Source organism: Anomalospiza imberbis, chromosome 7 (genome assembly GCF_031753505.1).
Source record: "Anomalospiza imberbis isolate Cuckoo-Finch-1a 21T00152 chromosome 7, ASM3175350v1, whole genome shotgun sequence".
Classification (NCBI taxonomy): Eukaryota; Metazoa; Chordata; class Aves; order Passeriformes; family Viduidae; genus Anomalospiza; species Anomalospiza imberbis.
The window spans coordinates 17,080,141-17,105,893 of record NC_089687.1 but is presented as its reverse complement, the minus strand read 5'-3'; the positions used below and the strand labels follow the sequence as shown (position 1 = coordinate 17,105,893).

General features: G+C 36.7%; 1 protein-coding gene across 10 annotated transcripts in view; it reads right to left on the bottom strand.

Moving 5' to 3' along the window:
• Positions 1 to 25,753, bottom strand: part of SLC4A10 (solute carrier family 4 member 10) — a 151,024-nt gene that overhangs the window by 42,795 nt on the left and 82,476 nt on the right. For 8 of the 10 annotated variants that reach the window (XM_068195665.1, XM_068195659.1, XM_068195656.1 and 5 more), the window contains 3 exons: positions 22,706 to 22,866; positions 13,442 to 13,630; positions 2,432 to 2,523 (listed from right to left, as the gene is read on the bottom strand). In XM_068195665.1, the coding sequence (XP_068051766.1) occupies positions 2,432 to 2,523; positions 13,442 to 13,630; positions 22,706 to 22,866 (442 nt within the window). The remainder of the gene's footprint in view (positions 1 to 2,431; positions 2,524 to 13,441; positions 13,631 to 22,705; positions 22,867 to 25,753) is intronic. The other 2 variants (XM_068195657.1, XM_068195664.1) reach the window with 1 other exon arrangement.

Below are 25,753 nucleotides of genomic sequence, written 5' to 3'. Positions count from 1 at the left end.
ACATATTAATCAAATTTATTTTTAAGCAGGGTCAACCAGCATTCAGAGTCAGTCAGTTGCTTCACATGGTATCTGAAAGACCAAACTGTGTCAGTGTGGGACAGGGGTTTGTCTCAGAAATAATGTTTCCACACAGAGCACAGGAATGTTGCTGTGAGAAGGGATGTGGGTACAGTCTCTTTATACATTTTGTGTTTCAGAACAATTAATGTTCCCTTCAGTCTTTGGCATAAAAAGTAGAAATGAGCCAGCTGGAGCTCTTAAACCATCACCCCCATTCTGCTCAGGCAGGGGGTAAAGTGGTGCTGTGACAAATCACCTCCACATCACCCTGAGAACACAAAGTCCTGGTGGTGGCAGCAGAGGAAGAGTGACACATTTACAGCAGCAGAGGAAGAGGAGTGGCACATTTACAGCACAAACCATCTCTCCATGCTACTGAAGTAACATTCAAGACAGCTTTTAGTGCCTGTCTCACATTTTTCATAGATAGATACCAATACAATCAACACAGTCTCAATGCTGTATCCAGATTAAGCCAGCTTTTTGAATCAACTCCAAATTTGGAATATTAGATGTAGCCCAAGGGAGACAGATTAGCAAGGAGAGAATATGTGGGGTAGTCAAAGGTGTTTTTTTTGTAAAAGATAAATGAATTTAATATCTGGAACAAAATTAGAGCAAGAAATCACAATACTCAAGAGAAAATTAGTGTATTGCTCTACTTTCCACTCAATCTGTGCATATAATTCCAATTATAACCATTGAGAGTTATTGCAATAGCACGTTTCAAGGGGAAACTGCACTTATGCATCTTCAAAAGGATAAATGGATCTATTTAAAGTCAGTCAAAAAGAAAGGCATTAGATTACAATCCTTTACTGTTATTTCATTCCTCCTAACAGAAGTTGTTCCTTTCATATTCCTGACATCTGTGTTGGTATCCATCATTGTTGAGGTTAGAAAAAGATGAAATGTTGATTTCTTCCAGCTAGTTTAAATGGGAATAGCTCTTTTGATCAGCAAAGCTGCAGCACTACAAAAATAATGAGTGAAGGATCAAATGATGCAGCTTCCATTCTTGTTTAATGCAAACAGAATTGCAGTTAGACAACTGCCTGGAATTTGGATCCTACAACACTCAAAGCAACTGGAGAAACATTCAAGAAAAGGACTACTGAAACTTAAGTCATTCCCTTCACTTCTGCATAGCTTAATTTTGAATAGACAATTTTATTTATATTTTATATCCTCTACAAATTTTACATCTTGATATTAGAACACTTGCAAAAACAATTAGTTTTACTTAAGACTTTAATATAAATATCATGAAACCAATATTGTACCTGACTTTTTAAAGCATTATAATTTTAGTTTGAAATATGTTTAAAGGATTAATATTAAATTTTTAACAACCTGCCACTGTTTATAGATGTTCTCACAGCCTCTATAGAAATGTGCTTCACAATACATTCCCAGCCAGCCTCCTTTTTTCTCATTGTCATTGAAAGAAAGATCTGTTTCCCCTCTTATTTCAGCCATATACAATTCATAGTCTGGAATGTTCAGTCAGAAATTCAAATGATGCAAATAGCTACTGCTGCTAGGAAATAAGTCTGGCACCAGATGGAGCAATCACATAACTCTACTTTTAGCTCAGCTGCACTAACATTAAAATTCAACAGACTCAAAGTGCTGTTCTTCAGGATTTTCGTTTAAATCACCTTTCTTCACTTACTCAACCTTTGTTGCACTAATGTGCCAGCTGAAGTCATCTATCCCTGTCAGGCCTGTCATCTGTATCCATTGTGACTGTCTTAGGTACATACAGACTTCTTACACAAATTAGGATTCTCCTTCACATTAAAGCTGGGAAGCTGTTTGCTTTTCTTTGCTATCTAACATTGAACTGTCATTGCAATCTCCACTACTGAGCAGTTAACATCTTTTGTAAAGTGTACTGAAAGATCTTGGCTTGCCAGAAGAATTAAGTTATAGGTTTACAGAAACACATTCTGTTTGAGACATCTGGAATCCATGAGTTCAGGTTATAAAAAGCATCGTTTGCATTCATGCATCACTTCTACAGAAAGTAAAAATCTGAGGTAAATGTGAATTATAGGAATTCTGAATTACTTTCCTACTTAGATAATTTTTTGTTAACTTGTAAAATTTCCCCTACAAATATACACCTATGATATTAAATATATCTGTACTCCTAAACTCTGATTTCCTCTTACATATAATTTAGAAAGAAAATGTAAGATTCTGTTTTATCATACAAAAACTGTACTGCAGTGCATACAAAACTTCAATGCTAAAGTAAAATCTATTTTATTGAATTTTCCTGACTCACATGGATTTATTTTATTTAATTTTAAATATCTGTTTGGTAGTCAGGAAGCTCTCTTCACCATCAGTGAACACTTACCTTGCTAAAGTCAACAGTGCTGTTTTCTCTGCTTACATCATTTTTGTTTTCAATACAGGCTGGAGTAGCCTGTGGGGAAACAACCTGACCTGCTAAAAAAAGTATCATTATTACAGAATACTAACAGTTCTATAAATAAAGCAACATCCAGTGACACAATTATAAGAGCTCTGCATACATTTCATATCATAGATATATGATCCACCTAAACATAGCATTTGAATTAAAAACTTATTTAGAATAGCACATTCTCAAAAGACAGAACATTCATCATGTGTAGTTAGGAACATGACAAGGTAATTTAGAAAATATAAGAGACTGTTGGATACTAGAAGACAAAATTTCTATACCAATTAAAGCATATAATTCTAAAGATATACATTTGGGAAAAGTCCTGCCTTCACATAGCTTTTGTAAATAATTTGAGAAGCTGCCAGTTTTGGGTAATATCTGTCTACAAAAGTAATCCTCATTGACTTAAATAGGATTATAAATTTTTACAAAGTTGCTCATGAGTATAAGTATGTCCTGATTGTAACAACTACAAAACACAACATAAAAGTGAACTGGTATAAATATATATATTGGACAATAACTGATTTATAAGCTCAGTATTGAAAAATGTGATTATGGACATGTATAAAACACATGTTCCAGTAAACACATTTTCAAAAAAATTCAAATGAGGATTTAGTCAAATATTTTAAAGACATTTGAAAAGTATCTCAAGTGAGAAATGTTTAAATACACCTCAGTCTTGTGGAAACAAAAAGCAAGTCTTTTGATAAACAGAATTTTGCCAATAAAAGCTCAAAAAGAAAAAATTAAGTCAAGTAACAAGTCTGTGTCATATAAAGCATATTTTTACTTAAAGCCAACATTGCTCCAGCACATGGCCAGAGCCCACCGTGCACACACCGAGGGTGTGGGGCTGGCACAAACCCCACAGGGCACAAACCCCACAGGGGCACTGGCCATGCCCTGCTTGTCTTCACTCTTTCTCCCTCTCTGGCATGTCAGAAGCCACACACGGCTCTGAACACCACAATAAAGTACAAGAGAAAGTACCAAAAATATGAGCCAACTATCTCTTACTGCCCTAACACATACCCAGGAATAACTACAGAGTCCAACTGGCCCAGAGTCAGCATCTCGTGCCCAGCATATATTTGTTTCCATAGCGAATAAAGTCTCTCATATGACTGAGAAATGATGATGTGAAAACATTGGTTCTGGTGAAAATCAACCTAAACTTGCACAGTAACAAAGACCATATGTTCATGATATTTGAAGATGAAGACAGTCGGGAAGTCCTAAGCTAGGCACATTGTTTGGGCAATTCCAGAAGCCACAGTGTGGCCCCTCACACTGCTGGGACTCACACCTGCAGCCCAGGAATGTCCCCAGCCACAGCCTGGACTGAGCACTTGGCAGGATCCAGCCTGAACAGGACCAGACACTCGCAAGAGCACCACAGCCACTGCCAAAATGCTGAAGTATCCAGTTTCTGTCACAGCTGAGCAATACAGGAACCCTAAGTCTGGTCATGAATTCCCAGCTGAAACACTTGCTCAAGGAAAATGCTGGTTTTCATGAATATCAGCATGTCATTTTCCACTAGACAAATCTCCCATGACACAAAACAGGTTATAGGCTCATGCGTGCATCCTGGTAGCACAGACAGAGATACTGCGCTTTGATTAGGTAGTACATTAACAGAATGTTTAAAAATATATTGCTAGAAATCCTATCTTTAAGCTGCAAGTATTTCCATTTTTCTCTCTGATTCAGGGCGAGGACAGATCAAAATAAGAATAGAAATCAGGGCTTTTGTTCAGCTCTACAGTGAAATAAACAGAGAATGACAAACAGACATGAAAAGCATGTAAATCTAAGCAAGTAGAATAAAAGTAAAGTCAGGATTCAAATTTACATACGACAAAAATAAAGGATTGATTTTAGAAATCCACATATTAATGTAAATTAAAGGAATTAATATGAAAAGAGGCTATTAATTCCTACATGTCATAGGAGAAAACTTTTGCAAAACAGAAGCCAGAAATTATTACATATGCAAGGTATTTACAAACAGCCATTCAATTTGTCTGTTTTAATTAGAAGTGAAAGAAAAATAGAGTTCCATCATTGATACACCATCATCTTTACAATATGTATTCCAGTGCACTACTTCATATTATAATTCTTTTTCTGTATTGTTTACTTAGCAGTCCTTGAATTATTTTCACAGGAATCATCCTGTAGCATTACAGCTGTTAAAATCATTAATATAAAAATGATATAAATTTTATTTCTGTTCTATTTTGGAGATTTTATTGATGTGACAAAAAATAACCCTTCCACTTATTCAAACAGAGAAGGCATACAGTGCTCAGGGAAAGTTTCTGTCTTAACTTACTCCCAAAAATTTAAACTCTAGTAATATAAAACCTGCTGACTCTTCATTTTTTCCTTTTAAACATTCCTCTATACCCTAGGATGTATTTAAAGGGAAATAGTTGTAATAATTACTCATATTAATATACATATTACATTAGAAAGAAGCTACAGGAAAGTAACAGAAATAGTAGTTAATCATCTTTCTGTTGCTAATTAGGCATTTGCACTTTTTTTCTGGACCCAAAAATTCAAGAAAATGAGAGCAGAAATATCTGCCAGAGAAAAATATATTGACCAACAAAGGAGTCAAAGCATGGACCCCCTGTTTAAATACTGAAGTTTTAACATCATAATTGGAGGTGTCAAAAGCAATCAGCATAACAGTCCAGAGGACTTTTAAACCTTGTGTCCACTCTTCTTTTAGGAGAAAAATATGTAAAGATATACATATAAGGAATAAAAAGCCACCACGAGTAAGTATGTGAAGTTTTTAAGAATAGCATATGTTCTTTTTCTGTGCCAACAGAAGACCTCAAACTTTGATTTACCCATATGCTGGAGTAATCTGAAAGAACACAAGTTTTACCTTGAGGCAGAAAGACATGTTTAAATAGCTCTACAACTTCGGACAGCTTTCTGGAGCATGGAACAACAAGTTTGGGTTTTTTACTGTATTGAGTAACAATCAAAGATACAAGGCAGAGACAACAGGTAATCTCTTTCCACAAAAAAATAAACCAGCAAAGTAACCCCAAACTCAAGCCAGATTTTAAACATTTGCCATGGTTTATTATTTATTTTGTTTGAGCTGAAATTATAGGGTCTAGGCTGCTACCAATGATGAAGGCATAAGCCATCAACTCCCTACAAGATGGAATAAGAGCAGCAACGGCCCCACCATTCCATTTTTTCCTGCCCTCTCCTCACCAGCTCCTTTTCAGCACTCCAAGCAAAATGGTTATTTAGACGTTGTATGGGGTAAATACAGAATTTTGTTCTTCAAGAGTGCAATGTAATACTTTTAGTCACTATAAAGCTAAAGCCTTGATTTATCCTGCAGTCCACCTACATAAAACATGTGAAGAGCTGCATTCTTCGAGAATGCATCAGAGCCATTCACAGAGTTTTAGGAATCAAATGCACAATGTGGCATAATTGAAATATCCAGGGTGCATACAAAGGAACTTAATACGTAACAGATAAAACCACATCATTCGTGTAACAGCTTTCGTATGTAATAAAAAGCCATCAGCACAGTTTTAAATCTTTGCTTTAAAAAATTGGCATATATAAAAAATAACTATCTTTTTTAGATAATGTGAAATTGCCAGAGCTTTGACTAGAGCAAGAATTCATACAAAAACCACTCTTTCATGCAAAGTCAAGCCACTTATAAATCAAAATATAGTCCACATTTGTTAAAGAAATAGAAGTTTGCATTTGCAGATACAGTCTGCCATTTTTGAGACAGTTAGTCCTGGTAAATTTAAAAAAAAAAATAATCCCAGTAAATTAATGTCACATGTAACATATTCTCCCTCCCTAAAATGTAGAACTTAAGACATTTAACTATGTGCATTGTGGTTGTTCAAAATCCAATATGTCTCTAGAACATCAATGATAAAAATGCAGAACAATATAGTCAGACACAAATCACAGTTAATGGAAACAAACTGGAAGCAACCAACAGATCAAAGGAAACTAAACCAGAAAAGTAGTTGCTTATTTATCTAAACCATACATATTTCTTCCCATTCAGAAAAAAAATCCTCATTTTCAAATTTATTCAATCTTCAGACTTTTCACTGCAACTAGTCACCAATTTTCCAAATCTAAATGGGCAACACTGTCCAATTCAAAGATTGAAAAACAGTATGTTTTCTTCAGTATATGATAAAATTCTAATAGAGCATTGACAGCATCTCTGCAGGCTGAATTGCATGTGTGCATTTAGGCCTCCTGATGAACAACATTTTTAATCAGTGGGGAATCATGTCACTCCCATTGTACCTCCATAACTACAGGGAGATTTGGTGTTCACTAATGATATAAAATTTAAAAGGATGAGAAAGAAGTCACTTTAGCTGTTTTTCTAATGCTAGGCCTGAATATCTCAAGCATAATTCACATGAAGTCATGCAGTATAAACAAAAATGCTGTGATTTGCAGGTTTATAAATTGATGCAAGAAAATGAACTTAATAAAGAAATGGCACTGTCCCCCCACCAAAACAACAAATTCCACACAAACTTCTCTTCAGTGTGCCACAGCTCTGGACAAAGGCCTGAGGTATTTTTTAAAATCACTACAGCAAGAAGTTGCATGCTGACAGGAAATTGATATGAAGATATGGGTGTACATTTGGAATTATCTGAAGCCCAAGCAAGAATAGGTATTTATACTACCTCTGAACCTTCAGGGAGTTTACAGAACCCAAAGGATAGGAGATGAGGAAGGTACAGAGATGAGATGAGCCTGTTAGAGACAGATACAACAAAGACAGAGCAAAATAAAGAAATACAAAGATGAATGATACAGCTTTATACATACAGATTACACATTCTATCATGGGTACAAGGAAATGTAGAGAAAGAAAGAATAAACATCAAATGAAAATATTCATAAATACAAGTTATATTTTAGTAATATAAACACCTGTAGAAAATATAATCTGATTAAAATATATACATTTGAGAAGAATCTAAAACAAGAAATACAGCATTAGCAACATTAAGGCAGAATTAATTATCACTGAGTTTGTCTTCTCTTCAAGGTAAGCTGAAGCCGTTCCCCTGATCCAGATCCAATACTTCAGAAAACTCGCGAGTATATCAATGGCATTGGCTGTGATTTACTCACAAAATGAAATTGCATGGTCATATATTTAGGAAAGCCTCCCCACTCTCTTCATGGGGCTCCAGGTCATGTCCAGGTTTCTCCATGTGATAGTATTGACATGGGAGATTCACTGCTGTAAGCTCGCTCCAAGCTTTGACATAAATCCTTGAACTGATCTTTAGAAAAGATTGGGAAACTGAAGAAGGTAACTAACACCATAACATAACTGAGAATTTTCATTCCTCCAGAATACTGAAGGATGCTATCCTAAATTAGGACAAGCACAGGCTTCAATACCTCTGCTTGTGCTCATACTGCCACAAAAGAATGAAGTCCAAACCAGCCCATCATACTAACTGAAATAACTGGGAAAAGGGTGAAAAAAAGAATATGTCAAAATGAACAGTTTCAGCAGCTCATGCTATTAACTCCGGATGTTGATTACTCGGGGTTCTGTTGGTCAGGGTGACCCCAAGAGATCGTAAAGAGTCTCTGCTTCCCCAGCCTGCCACAGCCAAAGAAGGAGCCTGGAATGCGTCCAATTGCATTCTCAGCGTTGTTTATTTCTTCTTATCTAAACATTCTTTCTTTGACCTGCCACGCTCTGGCTAGCAAGGAGGCCATGGCATTCGGCTTGAGCCTTGGGCAGCTACCACATTATATACTCCAAACTACGTGTTCTATGTTTACAGTTCCCCTACCAATATCTAACATTTATGTTGGACAGTGTGTCTCTACCTTAAACCAATAGAAAAGTGTCACCATCACACCAAGACATGGAGGACAAGATGAAGGAGAAGAAGGCTAGGACACACCCAAATTCCTCCATCTTGTACCCCCTTGAACCCTATTCTAAAAATCCCAAAATTCTACTTTTCCACCCTGTGTTAATTCAAATATCAGACTACTCAAACCCTTGTGGCTTGTAATTCTTCATACAAAATTGACAGCTTTTTCCACAGGCTAAAACTGAAGCCACAGATGTTTTTGATTTCATGCCAGGGTCTCTGAGACCCCTGCCAGGGTCTTGAGACAGCCAGGGCAGCCAGAGGGATATCCTGGACTCTGACATCCAGAGATCCCAAATTTAATATTTCATGCTTCCTTCAAGCTCCTTGGAATGCCAATAAACCTCTGCTTGGAATTTCAGAATTTCTCAGAATCAGACATGATGTGTGGTGTAACCCAATTTTTACACCAATAATGTGCCTGCTCTGACGCCAAGGGACAAGAAGCTCTTATAAATGGCATAAGTATGGAACAGAAAACAGGCATAAGATCATGTTATTTTGGGTAAAGAACACTTCAGCAAGGTGCATGAAAATAAAAGTAACTTAGCCTGCCGTACTCCTCTCTTAAGTTTCTTCTTCTTGGGCTTTAACCAGTATAAAGTCTGCTAGATTTCATTATAAATATATATTTTAAATTATTATTTTTAATATATATATAAATGAATAAAACATACACGCCCCTAGACTAAAAGTGAAATAGCCAGTCAAAACCTTTAAATGTTTATATCATGAAAACTTCTTTTCCTAACTACATTTTCACAGAATCAGTTATATTTTCATGCCACTCGTGCTTAAACTCTGAATATCAGAACCCCTTTTATAAAAGGGGAGAGGCTTATGAAATTATTTTAGCATTCCTCTAAAACAGAGAGGTGTCATATATTTGCAGTTGTCTTTGGCTTTTTAGGCCATGCCATAGGAATTTACAAACACAGCTCTGAGGTATCAGAGTGCGAAACCTACTCATCTCAATGAAAATAGGGTAAATTCCTTTATAAAGCAAACATTCTAAAGATGATGTACCAATGAAAAAAAAATCATATTTTACCTGTCTTTTATAGTATTTATGCTAAAATCACTTGCCACACTCTATTTTGGGTATTTGGTGTCAAATTAGCCCATAAAAAAAATCATTTTTTCTGCTCTTATGCCAAATTTGACTGTCGTTTTTTATTGGAACATCAAAAGCAGGCTTTTAATTCTCACAGTTTTGATGCCTAATGAAAAGTGAAAGTTAAACACAGCATGGCAGCATTAAAAATGCATGGTAAATCCATAGCACCCTGACATCTTAGCCCTGCAGAGGATGTGAAGAAAAGCCATTGTAAACAAAAGATAATACTACTAAATACAAAGCAAATTAATTAGATGGTCTGACAGATTCATAAACAAAGAAAAATGGAGGGAGAACATATGTACAACTATCTTCCAGCAAAGATATCACAATGGCCTGTCAGTAGTGCTGCCATATATTGAATTAATTTATGTATTCATTTTGAGCCTTGGCTCTTGAACATCTGAAAATTGACACATTGATAAGCTATTGTCAAGAACTTGGACAAAGAAGGGAGTTTGAATCCTCAGCTGTACCACATAACCCACAGATCAGGGACTTCGGGCTCTGAATCACCTTTTTTACAATCAACAGACTGCTAAGGATTGTTTCCAGCTCAGCTGTCTAACACTAACCCCAAATTTAACCAAAGAGACAACTTCCTTTTGTGCAGAAAAAGTGTCAAAGTTCCCGTGTCTCATTTCAGCAGGAACAAACAAGTGTCCCTTGCAAAGCTCCTGGCACATGCTCCTTATGAGAACTCCTGTCTCTGATGGGGTGAGCTGGGCTCTGAGTTCACCAGCAGTATCTGAGAGGATCCGTTTCTCTCCCCGCAGCCTGGAATGAAGCTTGTCATCCAGAAAGTAAAAGCAACAGTATTTTGATTCCTCCTTTTTATTAAAAGGAGAGAAAAATACTACTACTGATGGAAATATTAGAAACATTTTACCTTCATACATTTTAAGCAATGTTTATGGACAAATGGGATTAAGCAGATTAAAATGATGCCTTAAATGCATTTTACCAGTTGGTCCTCAGGAAACAAGATGTGTTTTACAGCACACTCTTGGACAATAATGTAAGTTGTTTAAATACCTTAGTTTTTCATTCTTTTACACATATTCAGCTTTTGGTTTTACATGATTCAAACTTTTATTTTTAACAATACATTTTTATATTACTATGAGTAGCTTGTACAGACACTCCATGACAATCTAAAAAGAAACAACATATAGCTGAGTGAGCATAACACTGTAGCTGAACTGCAGCCTTTGGGAGGCAGTGGCAGAGAAAATGATCAGAAATCTCACTGCTACTCCTGGTCAAGCTTCTAAGAACAGCAGAGTTCCTGACAGCTGAGCATTTCAGCGCAGATTCCTGCATAATTTACACACCATCTACACTTGCAAGTTACATAGGGTGAGGAAATAACTAAGAGTATGCCAGAAGAGGCACAGTTAGTGTATATGAAACTAGGCAGCTCTCCAGAATTCTCTCTTTTCCCACTTCTTATATCCTGGAGTACTCAGGCAATAGCTGCCACTCAGAACCCTGAGCAGCTTATTTGTAATTGTCTTGAAAACTGAAAAAATTCTAGTTCCTTTTAGAACAAAAAATTTAGACTAGATTTTCCTTTTCTAAAGCTAATACTAATTTCAATGCAATTCAGGCAACAAAATAAGATTCAGACTTTTTAATGTAACAGGGCAATGGATGATAAGAAAAAAACCTCTAACAAACAAATCCTCCTTGCTTAATCACAGGGCCATCATCAGTTTTGAGGAGGTCAATGCAGGAGACTGCCAAATGTGCGTTAGTACTTAAAGGACACGAGTAGAACAACAATGCCTCAAATTGATTTAAAAACATCTCTGTCCAAAAAGTTCATGCTTAGGACTTGTCACTGAAATTAAGATAGAAATCTGATATACTTTCACATAAGCTTCCTGAAAATTATTGTATCTCTATAGGTTATTCTATTTTTTACATACATATATAATTTCAATTATGTCTATTGGTACATTTAATTAAAATTAACACAGTAAAAGTAACTAAGATTTTTTTTAAAGAGGTCAGAGCACTCAGACATTTCTATATAAGTACATGAATTATGCATTTGGCATTTTTTCATCTTGCAAAATAGAGACAGACAAATGAAAAACTGTAAGAATATGTCTCCCTACTTAAGAAAATCACTTAACCACTGAGTATATAAAATTAGTGTGTTTAATATGGACTTAGATAGTATCCTGATGAGAATTTATTTTTGGGGGGAATTTAGGAAGAGCTAGGAAGTTTGCCAGAAGAAACTTAGGCAAAAGCAAGATGTTTCTGGAGTGAATTACTGCATCAGTTCCACGGACACAAAGTTACCGAAATTGAGCTCATGATAATTTCACAGCTTGCCCTGAAGGTTCTTCTTAAAGCAACTAATGGCTATTTATTACATAAGATCTAGAACAAAAAGCTTAAAGGAATGCAAGCTGTCATCTTACATCCTGTGGAAATTAAGTACAGGATCATTACATCATAAACTTTCTCTAGCCTCTCCTGAATATTTGTTTAAAGTCATCAGCAAAAGCTGTATAAGTCAACAAGAAAGTTGCCTTAAAAAGGATGGAGAATCATCCTACTTACATTTACTCTTCTGCGTCCATATGCATGATCCCACACATCTTAGTAAATATTATTTTTTCCTTACTTTTACAATGACACTTTGCCACAATTAAGGTTTCTATTTAATATCCTCATCAAATGAAATTGTATGTTGCCTTTTAGGTCTAGAATCTTCCCAAGGGAAGCAACTAGATTTAGATCTCTTAAAACTTTATATGGCAATGATTGAAAAAAACCTTCTTCCTTGAAATCAAGTTAACCTTTATTATATATAAGCAGCCCAATCTTTCCAGATCAGCCACACAACTGCTCTTTGCCTTCTGCCGTGTGCCTCAGAGCACACAAATTCCCCTTGCAATCCTGTCCTTCCCTGTGCTATGGCTGTTTCTTCACTCCCCACTTCCCAAGGTGATAGAGGAGCTCAGTAGTACTCTGAAACAGAGTGACAGCAGAAGGGACCAGGATTTCACTACAGTTGATTTCTGGAACAAGAGTTAACTGCAAAATATTTGCAAAATAACCCAGACCTTTGTTTATGCAAATAAAGAATGGGCAATAAGAATCTTTCATTATAATGACCTGCACAATAATAGACTTTGTAAGGTCTTCAGTAAAAGCAAGAGTGGGGGGGGGGGAAGTTATGCCAGTATTTTACTCTAGAACCATTCTGCAAACATTTCACATTTGCATTATCCTGATTTTCCCAAAAGGGTTTTTTTAAAAGAACAAGGTACAGCTTTTGTGACAACTCTCCAACAGTTATCTTGAAATGTTTGCCTCATTTTTCAACCCCTCAAACTCACCTACAAAATATGAAGCAGCAGTTGAACTCTAGCTAATGCATACACTGTTTCAACAATCCACTTATTTTAAATAAATAGGTCCTGGATAGTCAACAGAAGTTGAAAATAGTCCTACCACATTCCTGGCACTGATGGAGCCTGTCCACAGCTCAGAACAACCCTGTGCAAAGATGCTCAAGCTCAGTCTGAGGAATTGTGAAGGGCACCTAAAGCTGCACTGGAAATAATGCACCATGCCAGTTATCCAGGATACCCAGCACAGCTTCCAACACCTCAGCGAGTTCCCTTGAATAGCTCTGCCCAGCCCTGAGTTGTGCAAGGTAGCCAGATTTCAAATTTGAGCAGGTATATTTCTGAATGCATAAGAGGAGCCACTCTCATGCCAAAGGTACCATTTTTACAGGGTAGCTTTTCAGAGCAGAGTCACACTGTTAAGCTGTAAGTACAAAGCACATGCAATACCAAACAGGCAGATGCTATTGAAAGCTCAAAATGCAAAGTAAAGCATTACCATTTTTATCCATGGAATGAGGCTCAGATTGCTTCTTTCCAATATCAGCAAAGGATCTCACAATTGGGATCCTGTTGCTCAGCTTCTTCTGGTTCTGATGGTGATGCTGTTTCAGTAATGCCTCATGCACTCTGTGACGAACATCCTCACTGAGCTGCCCAGAACCCACCTGCTGGTCCAGAATCATGTCTGAAAATATACACACAAACATAATAAAAGAGGGGAAAGAAGAAACAATTTATCTCTTAAATTGTAGTAATAATAGTGATTAGTACCCTATAGGATTACAAATGAAATGCACCAATTCCTTTAATGCAACAGAATTAAATGTAAGTATTATCGAGAAGCATTTCATTTTCAGAAGGGAGAGAGACAGGGGAAGGGCAGGGACAAAAGGATGCTATTAATATTTTAAAAATCCTCCAAAAAATTGCTGTTCACAAATTAAGGTCATCTATGCAATGACTGAAGTCAGTTCTTAAGCACTCTTACATATAACCTATTTAAACCCAAAGTTATGATGTGTATAAGATGTCATTTTTTTTCCAAATAATCCCTATTCTATTTCCTACAAAGGACAGGCTGTGAGGAAACACTTTTTTTATTCCCTTTGTACTTACCACAGGAGATCAGTCTTTCTTTCTTGTAGCTATAATTACAATACCTTTGGTGTAATGCAACGAAAATTCAGGTAAGACAATACAGAAAAATTCCTGCATTATTTGTCGCTACCAAATAGAATCTATTTCTACTTCCAGATGTATATGTTACTGCAAGAGGACAATTTCAAGGAGGTGAGAGTGAAACTGATCCCCCTGCTAAGAAATTAAAACCATTTTTGCAGTGCACTAGCAGAAAATAGTTTTATGTATTCATACTCAACACTATTTTTACATACACAGCCGTTCTTCTAGGAAGGTGACACAGCCCAGTGAGGTGCTTTTACACCAAAGCACACAGAATGGACAAAAACCAGAAGGAGTTGGAAGCCACTTTGCTGCTGGATAGTTATGACTTTGGTGCCATTACTGACACTTTGTGGGGCAAATTCCTCAACTGGAGTGCGGCTATCAATGGCCAAAGCTGTTCATAACAGACAGGAAAGGAAGGGGAGGCTGAGGGGTCACCCTCTACATCCAGACAGGGACTGAGCATGAGGAGCTGCCTCTGAAGAACAGCAAGAAGCAGAGGTGGATGAATCCATCCTGCTCCAGCTACAGGAAGCATCATACAGGCAAGCTCCAGGCTGAAAGAACTGGGATTGCTAAGCCTGAAAAAGAGAAGGCTTTGGGGTGACCTAATTGCAGCCTTCCAATACTTAAAGGGAACTTAGAGGAAAGATAGGGCAAGGTTGTTTACAAGGGCACGTAGTAACAAGGCAAGGGGTAATGGATTTAAATTGAGAGTAGTTTAAAATTATTAGGAAAATTCGTTACTGTGAGGGTGCTGAGGCACTGCAACAGGTTACCCAGGGAAACTGTGGATGCCACATTCCTGGAGGTGCTGCAGGCAAGGTCGGATGCGGCTCTGACCAAACCAGTCTACTTAAAGGTGTCCCTGCTTACAGTAGGGGCACTGGAACTAGATGATCTTTATGGTTCCTTTCTAGCCCACACCACTTTATGATTCCATGATTCTATGACATGAATTATGTGTTTCAAATGGGAAAGAATTATTGAGAATTTTGTGGGATTTTTTTTAATTATTATTTGGGGAAATACTGCTACCAACAGTAATGATGCTTAACAGAAAAATTAAGGGAAAAAATGCTGTTATATATGCTTTGATACAGAATTTAAGTACACACTGCCCTTGTATATCAATTGAAAGAAACTGCACTGAACAAAAATAGTGATACAATAAGCTGAGTCCAAAACTCCTTGTACTGAAAATCCAGACAGCTCATGATTCTGTGCTGGAGTCAGATTCATATCTGCCAGTAAACTCAGTAGAAAAGCAAGCAGAGCAGGAAAAATAAAAAGCAGATGCATCATCCGTAGAGACATTATTTGTCATGTCTTTGGTAACGGCCAGGAGCAATAGGAGATAATAAAAGGCATTAAATAACTATGCTGGTTAAAAACAGAGTTTGCTAACAGTCACCTATGCACTGAATATATACTCAAAATATACAAGTTTTTCTGATGCCCTCAATATAAACATAACAAGCCAATGTATTACACACCTGTTGTGACCTGAACAAGAAGAAACCGGCATGTTTCACTTGTGATGGAGAGGTTACCAGCAAGTCTACATTGACATCTACAGTGACATGCAGACAGAAGGACAAGGATGGGGTCCAGGTAAATGCAGCTGCCAACAGATGTGACCATGAGTGACAAATCCAGAGCTTTGCAATGAAGAATCAGGCACAGGTTTTCAATGTGGATCCCCCCAAGCAACTACATCCTGTGCAGTATCAGCCACAGGGTTGACCAAACAGCTCATACCAAGGAGTAATGTTGCCCCATATTGTGCCCAAACTAGTAAACTCTGTCTTCAGGGTGCTTCACCGGAGCCTGAAGGGAACTTTTATCTCCAGGGTTAACTCAAACACCATCAGGTCAGTTATCTCTGCACTCCCAGTCTAGACAGAGGTTTTTACAATGACTTCCCTTTTACTGCAGCACTCCTACCACGTGTAATGAGAGAAGATGCATTCAGTTTTGGAAAGAGTAAAGATGTGCTTGCTTGCCTTGGTATTTCCTTCCAGCTGCCATTCTTTTAACAATGACCCACTTGCAGTAGTAGCTGCAGGAGCTTAGATACAGTCAAATTTCTGGCAGATTGCTGTATTTTGACCTTTTTTCAAGCCCTGCACAGATATGAGCTGGAATAAGAAAGACTGTGTCCATCCACCCCTATCATGGGATTCCTTTTCAGTTTCTTCCCAAGCTTCTCAAAATATTTTTTAAAAGCCCAGGCCCCTGCACTATCAGTAACACCCTTGATTGCAAAGACTGTCTTCAAAACAAGAGCAGTATGGTTAAGTACCAAGAGTAAAAGGCCAAAAGGAGCATTTTAAACAATTAATTTTCAAAATAGACTGTAATCACTTAATCCTGTAAGTAGAAGAGCCTTCACATCAGTTGAAGCCGTACATATTTTCAAAGCCCTGGTCTTCACTTTTGTATCTAGAACAGGCAGCCGTTTCTTCACACTCCATATGAAAAAAAAGGGAGTAAAGAATCTTTCTTTTAAAGAATTTTCCTTTTGAACGTCCTTTTAAATTCTGCACAGCCCCGTTCTAGCCAGAGACACAGTTTACCATTCCATTTTTCAAGGATGCTTCACTACCATATGAAGTTTTCAGAAGGATGTGGAACCTGTGGAATATCCAGCAGCACAGTGTTACCCATTCTGTTAAATGCTCACACTGTAGCATTTCTGCTGACATCAAGACAGTGTGATAAAGTAGGATAAAGTAGGATGTTTCTTCAGTAAGGAATCTTGGTTGATACTGGAACCATGAAATAATTTTTTCAAGCTGTTAAAAACAGATACTCTCCCTGACCTGGTCATTTAGAAGAATTCAAAGAAACTTGGGGTTTCATATAATTTCAAGAATGTTTTCTCCATTCAGACTCAGTTACAGTACATCATCTGTATAAAATTAATTTTGTGAGTAAATGTAAGCAATGTGAGTACTTTGACAAGCTATTACAGTACGCGAGCTATAACTCATCACCACCTGTGAACAATTTACCCAGGCTGTGAATTACAGCACTGGGGTGCAGACAATTTGTATCAGTTCAAATGCAGCATGGCTCATGTGTGGCCCAGCTAAGAAAATTCCATCTGTCCCACCTCTAGAATCGGCAAGGATGCAAAAGCAGGCTGGCTACTTCCACTCACTCTGGAGGGGTCTGTTACACACTGCAGCTTTGTACAGAGACACATGGCCAGACCCACGTGGAGTCCCCCCAGGTCCAGGCAAATGGACAATAAGGAGGCTCTCAATTGTGGCAGCTGCTCACTCCCCACTGCACCAGGTTTACAGTGTGCTCATTACCTGATGTGCAATAACACAAAGAATGTTCAGGTGAAATATAGAATAAATTCATAGAAAACATACTGCATTTGTATCAAAATACCTCTGAAGTCCAAAAAGAAATTACTGGGCTCATTCTCCTGATGTAGGTTGGCACTGACAGTTTACAGCAGAAACTGTATTCAGTATATACCAACAAGGGTGCTAGTATTCAGATTTCCAAATTTTGTAACTGTACAGTTGTAAGAAAAAAATGGAGATTAATGACAAAATATAAAAGACACAGGCTTCTGTGTGCACCACAATTACAGTGATAGGTGATTACAAAACCTAATTTAAAAGCCAAAGTTCTTCTGGCTTGTGGTCATTGCCCTTAAAGACAGGGAAGAAAAAAAACCAAGCAACCCTAATGCATCGCTTTATGGAAGACAATCAGGTGGAGCTCTGTCCTTTATCTTCATGGGTCTCTAAAGAGGAACCTAAATATACCCTTCCCTAGTGAGTCAGGCAGGAGAAGCAATACAAACAATTAGGATTCCTGGGCTGCATAAACAAGATAGCTAAGCTGGCAGATTTAGCAGCTCATCCAAGAGGGCAGAGCACTCCAGTGCTTCGAGACAGGGATTCTGCTTCCAGTTTTACCTGAAATTATTTGGTTCAAATATTCAGTTAACATACTTGAAAAGAAAAGAAAGAATGAAAAATGTCTGCTTTTTAAAATAACAGTACATCATTTTACTGAGGAACAAGAGCAAGTATTTCACAAAACCGTAAATTGCAGAGACAAGGCCAAAATTCCCAGCTTGCAGTTCAGAACTGCAGGCACAGTGAATGCCTCAAAAAATAAATTTTGCAAGCTGAGATTGACTTCTGCAATCTAAAAAGATTTCTACAGTTGTGTTAACATGGGAAAACACAAAACAACCACAGAAAAAGACAGTGCTACTTAGAAGTTGGTACGAGATCTACAATTTACCCACAGACAAAGGAACAAAACCTGACAGTTTCTCTGCAGAGGTTATTACCACATGCTAAGCTGAAAATAAATCAAACAAATGCAGAAACCTTGGTAAGCAAGGTGAAAGCTGAACAAAAGACAGGTGTAGGGTCAAACAGAGAAGCAGATTACTCACAGGCAATCCCACGCTTTATTACAGTGTTTGTAATAAAAGTTAAATGTACCATAAAAGCACTGTCAGAAACATAACACAGTGTGAGTGCTGCAGATGAAACAAAAGACTCCAGCGAAATAAAATCTCAACTTGAGCCAGTTAAAATATATGGTTATTATGGAATAATATAGCTTAAAGCAAACAAAGGTAAAAGAAGGTTTGTTCAGATTGAAAGCTTAACATGATATTAATGAAATCAATAAAATTGCACACTTGGAATGTAATGCCCCGAGTTACTGAGCACAGAGCCTGCTGACCTCAATCACAAGATTAAGCTGTTACACAGATTGAAAATTCAATCGTGAGGAACATACAAAAGACTGCTTGGGAAAAAATAGTCAGATCTTGGGATTGAAAAGGAAGGGTCGATTTAAAATTTAATTTTAAAAAGAAACCATTATTATAATTAAACCATTTAAAATAAATGGAAATATTTCAAATATGTGCAAGTCGCCAAAGCTCCACTGTGCAACAGAGGCCACAGTTTGTATTTGACAAGGTTTGACATTTGTTCACAGAACACTCTGCGCAACTACAAGAATATGCAAGTTCTGTGGCTCATGCTGTAAAGTATTGCCATTAAAGGCTGGACTGAATAGTTTTTGAACCAAACAACAGAAAATGGCATCATATGTTAAATAGAGGAACCTTTTGGGTTCATTCAGTGGTTATAATCAAAAAACCAGATGGTAATCTGAGAATCTACATGGTTTCAAAGGAACTAAATGAAAATATCAAAAGAGAACATTTTCATCTGCCAACTTGAACAACACAGTGAAGCTGCTCTCTAATGGTACCGCCAGATTCTGGCAAATACATCCTCAAGAGACAAGTTCCAAAATAAACTGTTTTGATTACATAGATTTTTCAGACTTCCTTTTAACATATGTTCTATACAGAAGTGATCGATAAAATATTACTACATAATGTGCAAAGGAATTCCTTGTGCACGGAGTGCTAACTTACTGATACAGGAGTCACTGCAAAGACATATGAAAAATAACATCACATATTAGAAATAGTAATAACTCCCCTAAAATATGTCTAATAAAAATTGCATTTTCAAACAGGATAAAGTTCAGCTGAGGAACTGAGCTCTTTCCAAGAGAAGCAAAATCCATCTTACAAAAATTTAAAACAATTTGAGAAATTCAGGAACAAACATGCTGTTCTGATGTATGATGACAGTGTTGGGAATTCACCTCAGAAGTCTGCATTATAACAAGATGCTGTCTGTGAATTCAGCATATAGGTATGAATAAGCTCTTTTGCAACAAGGAAAATTGTGTGCCTGTCCAAAGAAATACACAATCTTATAGGTGAAGTAATTTTTAAATACGACAGTTGGAATGAAAAAGACCTGATAGAGAACAGACATGCTGGAATAAAGGATGATTTTAAAACTCTCACCACATAAACAGTACCAAAATATTTTTATGCAAAACTGTCAGTATTTCTAGGGATAAAATACAAAATACATGGTTCTGGAAACCATGAAAACATTACAAAGGTGGCTTTCATCTATACATTTTACCACAAGTCCATTAATGTTCTGAAATACAGACTTTAATAATAGAAATTCTCAAGGGCTAAGTGCTAAGAGTTTAATGCTTTAGTGAGTGTTTATAGATTAAAAGCCTTCACTAAAACAAATAGGAATTCTTAGTCTCAATTTAGCAATAACATTTAAGTACATCTCTTTCAGGATATGAAGACTGGCATTGCATTAACAGCAATGTAATTTGATATTGGAATATAGCCCAGATAGCAAGACATTACCAATAAATACAGAGCACACATTTCTCACTAACAAAGGCAAGGAAGAGGAAAGTACATGCACACAAATAATGTATTTGTTCTCAAAAGATGATGCATTATACCAGTGCAGTAAAATTATCAAAAGATTGCCTTAAAAAAATCAAAAGCTTAAACTATGAGTCAGAAGCACAAGAATTAAATCTAATTCAGGAATACCACTTAAAACTGTAGGGCACAACCTGTTTTCACAAACTCTCCTAAAGAGGAAAAGTTAAACAGCATTGCTACAGCACAAATAATATTAACAGAGAAAAGCAATTGGAGTAGCTACTTTATTTCTTGAGTCTTGAGCTACTTTTTTTCTTGATATAAAAAAAAAATAAATCTCTTCAAAGACACCTGACAGAACGTGAGTAATTTACAGAATGATTCACTTGCCTAAAGCACCTGCTGCAAAGCTTTTTTAAAAAAAGAATAGTTCATTCCTTATTGGATCCGCAGAGGAGGAAAAAAAACCAGTCTTCTCTCAAAGACCAAGCACAATCCATGCAGACCTTGTCATGTGTCAGGTCACCTTACCAGAAAGAGATGCCAACCACTTCAAGCAAATAATACAACAAATAAAATGCATCCAAATCTGCCACAACAACAGATACTTTTTAAATGAAAATGGTGCATGCCATTTAATGAAAGTCATCCTAAAGCCTCTTCTCAGAATAGGTTTTTCCTAATCAACCAACCAGGATAAGCCCCAACTAGGGCTGACTTAAAATAGCATGAGGGTAACTCCCCAAATTCTCTACTGAAGAACAACTTACATCTGTGGTGAGTTTCAACATTAGTATTATGAATGCAGAAATCCTTGGCCACCTTAACTGAAACAGAATCACTAAAACTAAGGATGGAGATTATAAACAGTAATTAATTTGGGCCTCACTGTATTGGAAAATATACAATATCTTCCAAAAACAGGGGGGAAAAAAGGATGGTCACTGAAGTTGGGGTTCTTCTGCATTCATCCTTACTTTTTTTACCTACTAAAAAACAATTCTGGAAGGGCTTTCTTAGCTGACTACAGACAAAGTTGAGTGATTTCTGGATTAAGAATGTAAAGGTCAAGACTGAAAAAACCAGTGTACTATTTAAGCAAAAAAGTAATACAAGAACATCAAGCAGCTGACAAAGTACTTCTTAATTTTTTATAAATAAATAATAAAGCAACATACTGATAGACACCTTTGTTCTTTCAAATGAGCTGCTTTTTATTCTCCATGTTTATCTTTTATCTTTATCAAGACAAATTTTGAAGGTCTAATTCAGACTATGAGTCATGAGAGAATCAGATCTCGGCACAGAGTAGAAACCCACACAACTTTCTGCAGACTTGTATTAATAATATCTCACATCAGTTTGACATAAACAATTTGGGAAAAATAAATACAAAAAGCAGCTACCACTATCTGAGCCAATTTTAATTCCGCTGTTAAATATAGCCCACCAAACAATATCTCCCCTCCAATTTAAATAAGTAAAATTAATTTTATATGGGGCTTACATAGATTTATATATAATTCACAAAGCAGTTTTCTTGATAATCTTGAGTGTTAAAAATTTTACTGCTTTGTCTTTTGTATCTTTCCTAAACTAGTTACAGTCTATGGGAAACAGCAGGAAAGCAGGAAATGGCATTTAGTCTCAATCTCACTTATACTTTTGGGAGAGAAGACTCATCCATTATGTTTTGTCTTGCTCACACAAACTGTAGAATTGCAACTACCAAATAAACTTCTGTTGGAAAAAAAGCACTCAACTTTATCTTAAGAAGTTTATGTACCTAAAATTTATTTTTAAACTTACATTGTATCATTACTCCTGATTTCATTGTCAGCTCAGAGACATGTCTCTTTTCATGTAACTTAATTGCAATAAATACTTCCCTATATTTTGGGCTTTTTTTTTTTCATCTAGATTGCCTGCAATTAGCATAGCAGTAGATTAAGTTTGTGGAAGTTAGCACACACCTCATTCATGTGAGGCAGCATAGCAGGAGCAGAGAACATGCCAGCTCTAATCAAATATAACCAAACTACCCTTTTTGTTTTTTCCATTTTAATTCTCTTCTTTGTTCAAAAACTGATTCTTAAAGCGGCAGATTCCACATAAAAAATATAAATAGAATATTTACTAACTGTGCCAGGCATGAGTTTCTTTTGTAGTACATTGAGAAAAATATTTCCTAGGAGTTTCTAAACTGAACTGATTATTATGCAATAACTTTCTTGGTAAGCATTTAGTTTTTATTAGATAATTTTCATAACCAATACATGAAACATTGATATTTACCTGCAATTTCTTCTATGGAGTTAGCTCTCATGTCCAAAAGAACTGTGCCATTCAGGATGCAGCTCCTCAGCTCAAACAAGCTATGAAGTGACAGTGTGGCAACATAGGGTTTGCTCCACCTCTCTCCACCATCCTCTACATCTTCTTCAAACTTCAACCACCTATACAAACAATCAATTTTATAATTCCATTGTGCATAAGAAATGAAAAATTTATTTACTTCTATGGATGCTGAAAGTACAGACAAGGATGTTAAACATGTCTTTAGGTTTCACTTTATTCTTCCTTTTTAGGAAGTATGAGAAACTTTTGTTGCCTACTTCTTTCCATATAATGCTGTATTATGTCATTTTTGAGGTTAAGTTCTGACCACAGAGATGAAGAAAGAAATATATTAAGCAATTATATCTGTACTCTACAAGAACTTTGACTAATTCTTCGGCATACAAAGATATTTCTGTGATAGAATAAGTTGTATGAAAAGGAGTCTGAAGAAACTTCAGTAATGTAAAAGGATATATGAAACTGGCATGAAAGGATCAAGTCTTTTGTTGCCATCCAGCCAGATGAGTTTGCTTGAGACTGAATTCTCTATTGATAAATATTGCACTTAAAATGTTAAAAGAATATTAAATGAACAAACAAACAAACATCTGAGAAGTCACACAGGGATGTTGCTCTGTGGAGCCCTGCAACCCACCAGCCTAGCAAGGTTTGAACAGCTGCAGGCACAGCACACACCTGTACTGCTTGACTCTACAGCACTCAGCTGTTTGATAGGGACATGGCAGCAGAGAAGTCAAGCAGAGCCACACACCTGGACAGCATCTTCACACATTTCCAGACAGCAGGGAAATGTGAAGCCTTAAGACCGCTAAGGCTGAGGAATCTGCAGTTTTACTAAGCCTCACAGCCCAGCAAAGCAGCTATCACGCTATCACTGCTGTCCTCTTCTGTTCCTCATGTCTAGCTCTGCTCCTACTTGTAAAATAAGCAAGTGTAACCACAGTTTAGACACTTTCCTCCTTTCAGTCCTTGTGTACCAAGTTCTTCCCCTTTTGCTGGCAGCCACCACTTCACTTGACCCACTCATCATCAGCATATCTGCTCCCTTCCTGATGTACTCCATTCCTTGGAACTGTCCCAGCTGCCTTCTAATCATTCTCTCATTACTCATAGAGACAATTTGCCTCAACTCCTTGGGTCATTCAAAATCTCCAGTGTCCTATGTTTAGCCCTCTCCTCCTCTTGGTATCAAAACATTTTCCCTCCATCTCCTCTGTGAGGAAACTGGCCAGGGTCTGTACTTAGTCTTTGCCCATAAAAACTCTTAACTCTTCATCAAACCTGTTTCCCACTCCCTTTGCTGCATTCTCTTTTCTCTTCCCAGCCCATCCCCTTCACCTTTGCATTCCTCCAGAGAAGCAGCAAGGAGGACACAGCACAAAAATTTGCTTCCACAAAGCCAAACCATGAAATTGAATTTGCATATGCAAATGAGATTTTTCCAAATAAATTTTCAAAACCAGGTCCAAAGGGACATCAACAATTTAACACATTTCTCCCCATCAAATTAAAAGTGATGCTTTTAAAGGGAGGCCTACAACAACTCAGAGAAGAAGCATGTGAGAAGGAAAAATAAGTCTTAAATTTTTTTTCATTTTGCAATTACACTTCAACTCCCTAAGAAGAGGCTGCTCCTATCTTGCTAATGGCACTCGTTTCCAAGCTGAAAAATGTGCAGTACATATTTGTATCCACAGGATCACAAATATAGTGCATTTATTGTCCTGTTTAAACCATCTCCCAAGACTCTGCAAAATACCCACATTTTTCTCTTCTCATACCTCCATTTTCGTGCATGTTTCTAATCTCTTTAGGAGATTTAGAAGATCTTTATGCTTGAGTATTCTTAATTATTTCTGTTATTATGTATTATTATTAGTGTTATTATATATCTTATTATTTCTGCGCTTAGCTTGTTATATCTTTTATGCTGATTCAGAAAAAAAAAATTAAAATCATGCTCCATGTACTCTAAAAACAATGATCCAAGCACAGAATTTGACAAAATATCATCAGAAACCTCATACTGTCATTACCCTTTGTTCATGCAAGTCAGTCTTCAGCATTGCTTATCTAATTATGCCACTGCAGTCTGTCCTAGATATCTCCTAATTTAAATCTACTGACCAGTTGTAAACAGATTTTAAAAGAGCAATAAAAGACAAAAATGTTCTTAAAAGTCTGAGACAGGTGACTGGACAGAGGCCGTCTTATTATCAGAGCTTGTAACATACTAGGGACACAGAGAAGTCTAAATCATGAAAACAGCTTTAATTAGAGTTTAGAGTGTCAGACATTAAAGCTTATGCACTGGTGCATAAAAATCCATAGGAAACTATTGTTACTGCTCAAATAATTATACTTGCCATGCAATCATCTGGGTTTCCATGAACTGGAATAGTATATTGTATAGGTTGCACCCCATTTCCTGCTGTTGCTGCAACTTAGGTGTTTATATCATACATTGTTACTCAATGAGCCAAAAGGTCAGGATATAGAATTAAATCATGTTCAGCTGACAGCATTCTATATTTGGAATAAACTTCTATTTTGATTTTAATAAGCATATCATACGTTTATTAATTTCATCAAGAGAATATCATCATACTGTTTATCACCTTTTGTCTTTTCAGAAATATTCCTTTTATTTCAGATAATCCTTATTTAACATATCAAATGAGAAACAGTAGCAGTAAACATAAAACAACTCTAATCTTATGCAGAGTCTTTCAATTCTAAGTGTTCAGTAGTTTTAAAAATCATAATACTATTTCATCAATCCTCTGAATTAGTGAGCAAGGCTCCATGACAGAAATGGCTTTGAAATACAAACTCAGGCATAGATCCCAATTTGCCAATTTTGTACTCCTTTTATTTTCCCAAAGACAAATTTAAATATATTCACTTTTGCAGTTTAACCCCTTAAATTGGCATGACTGAGAGATAAAAGCCTTTCGTAGTTTCTTGGGGAAACACCACTGG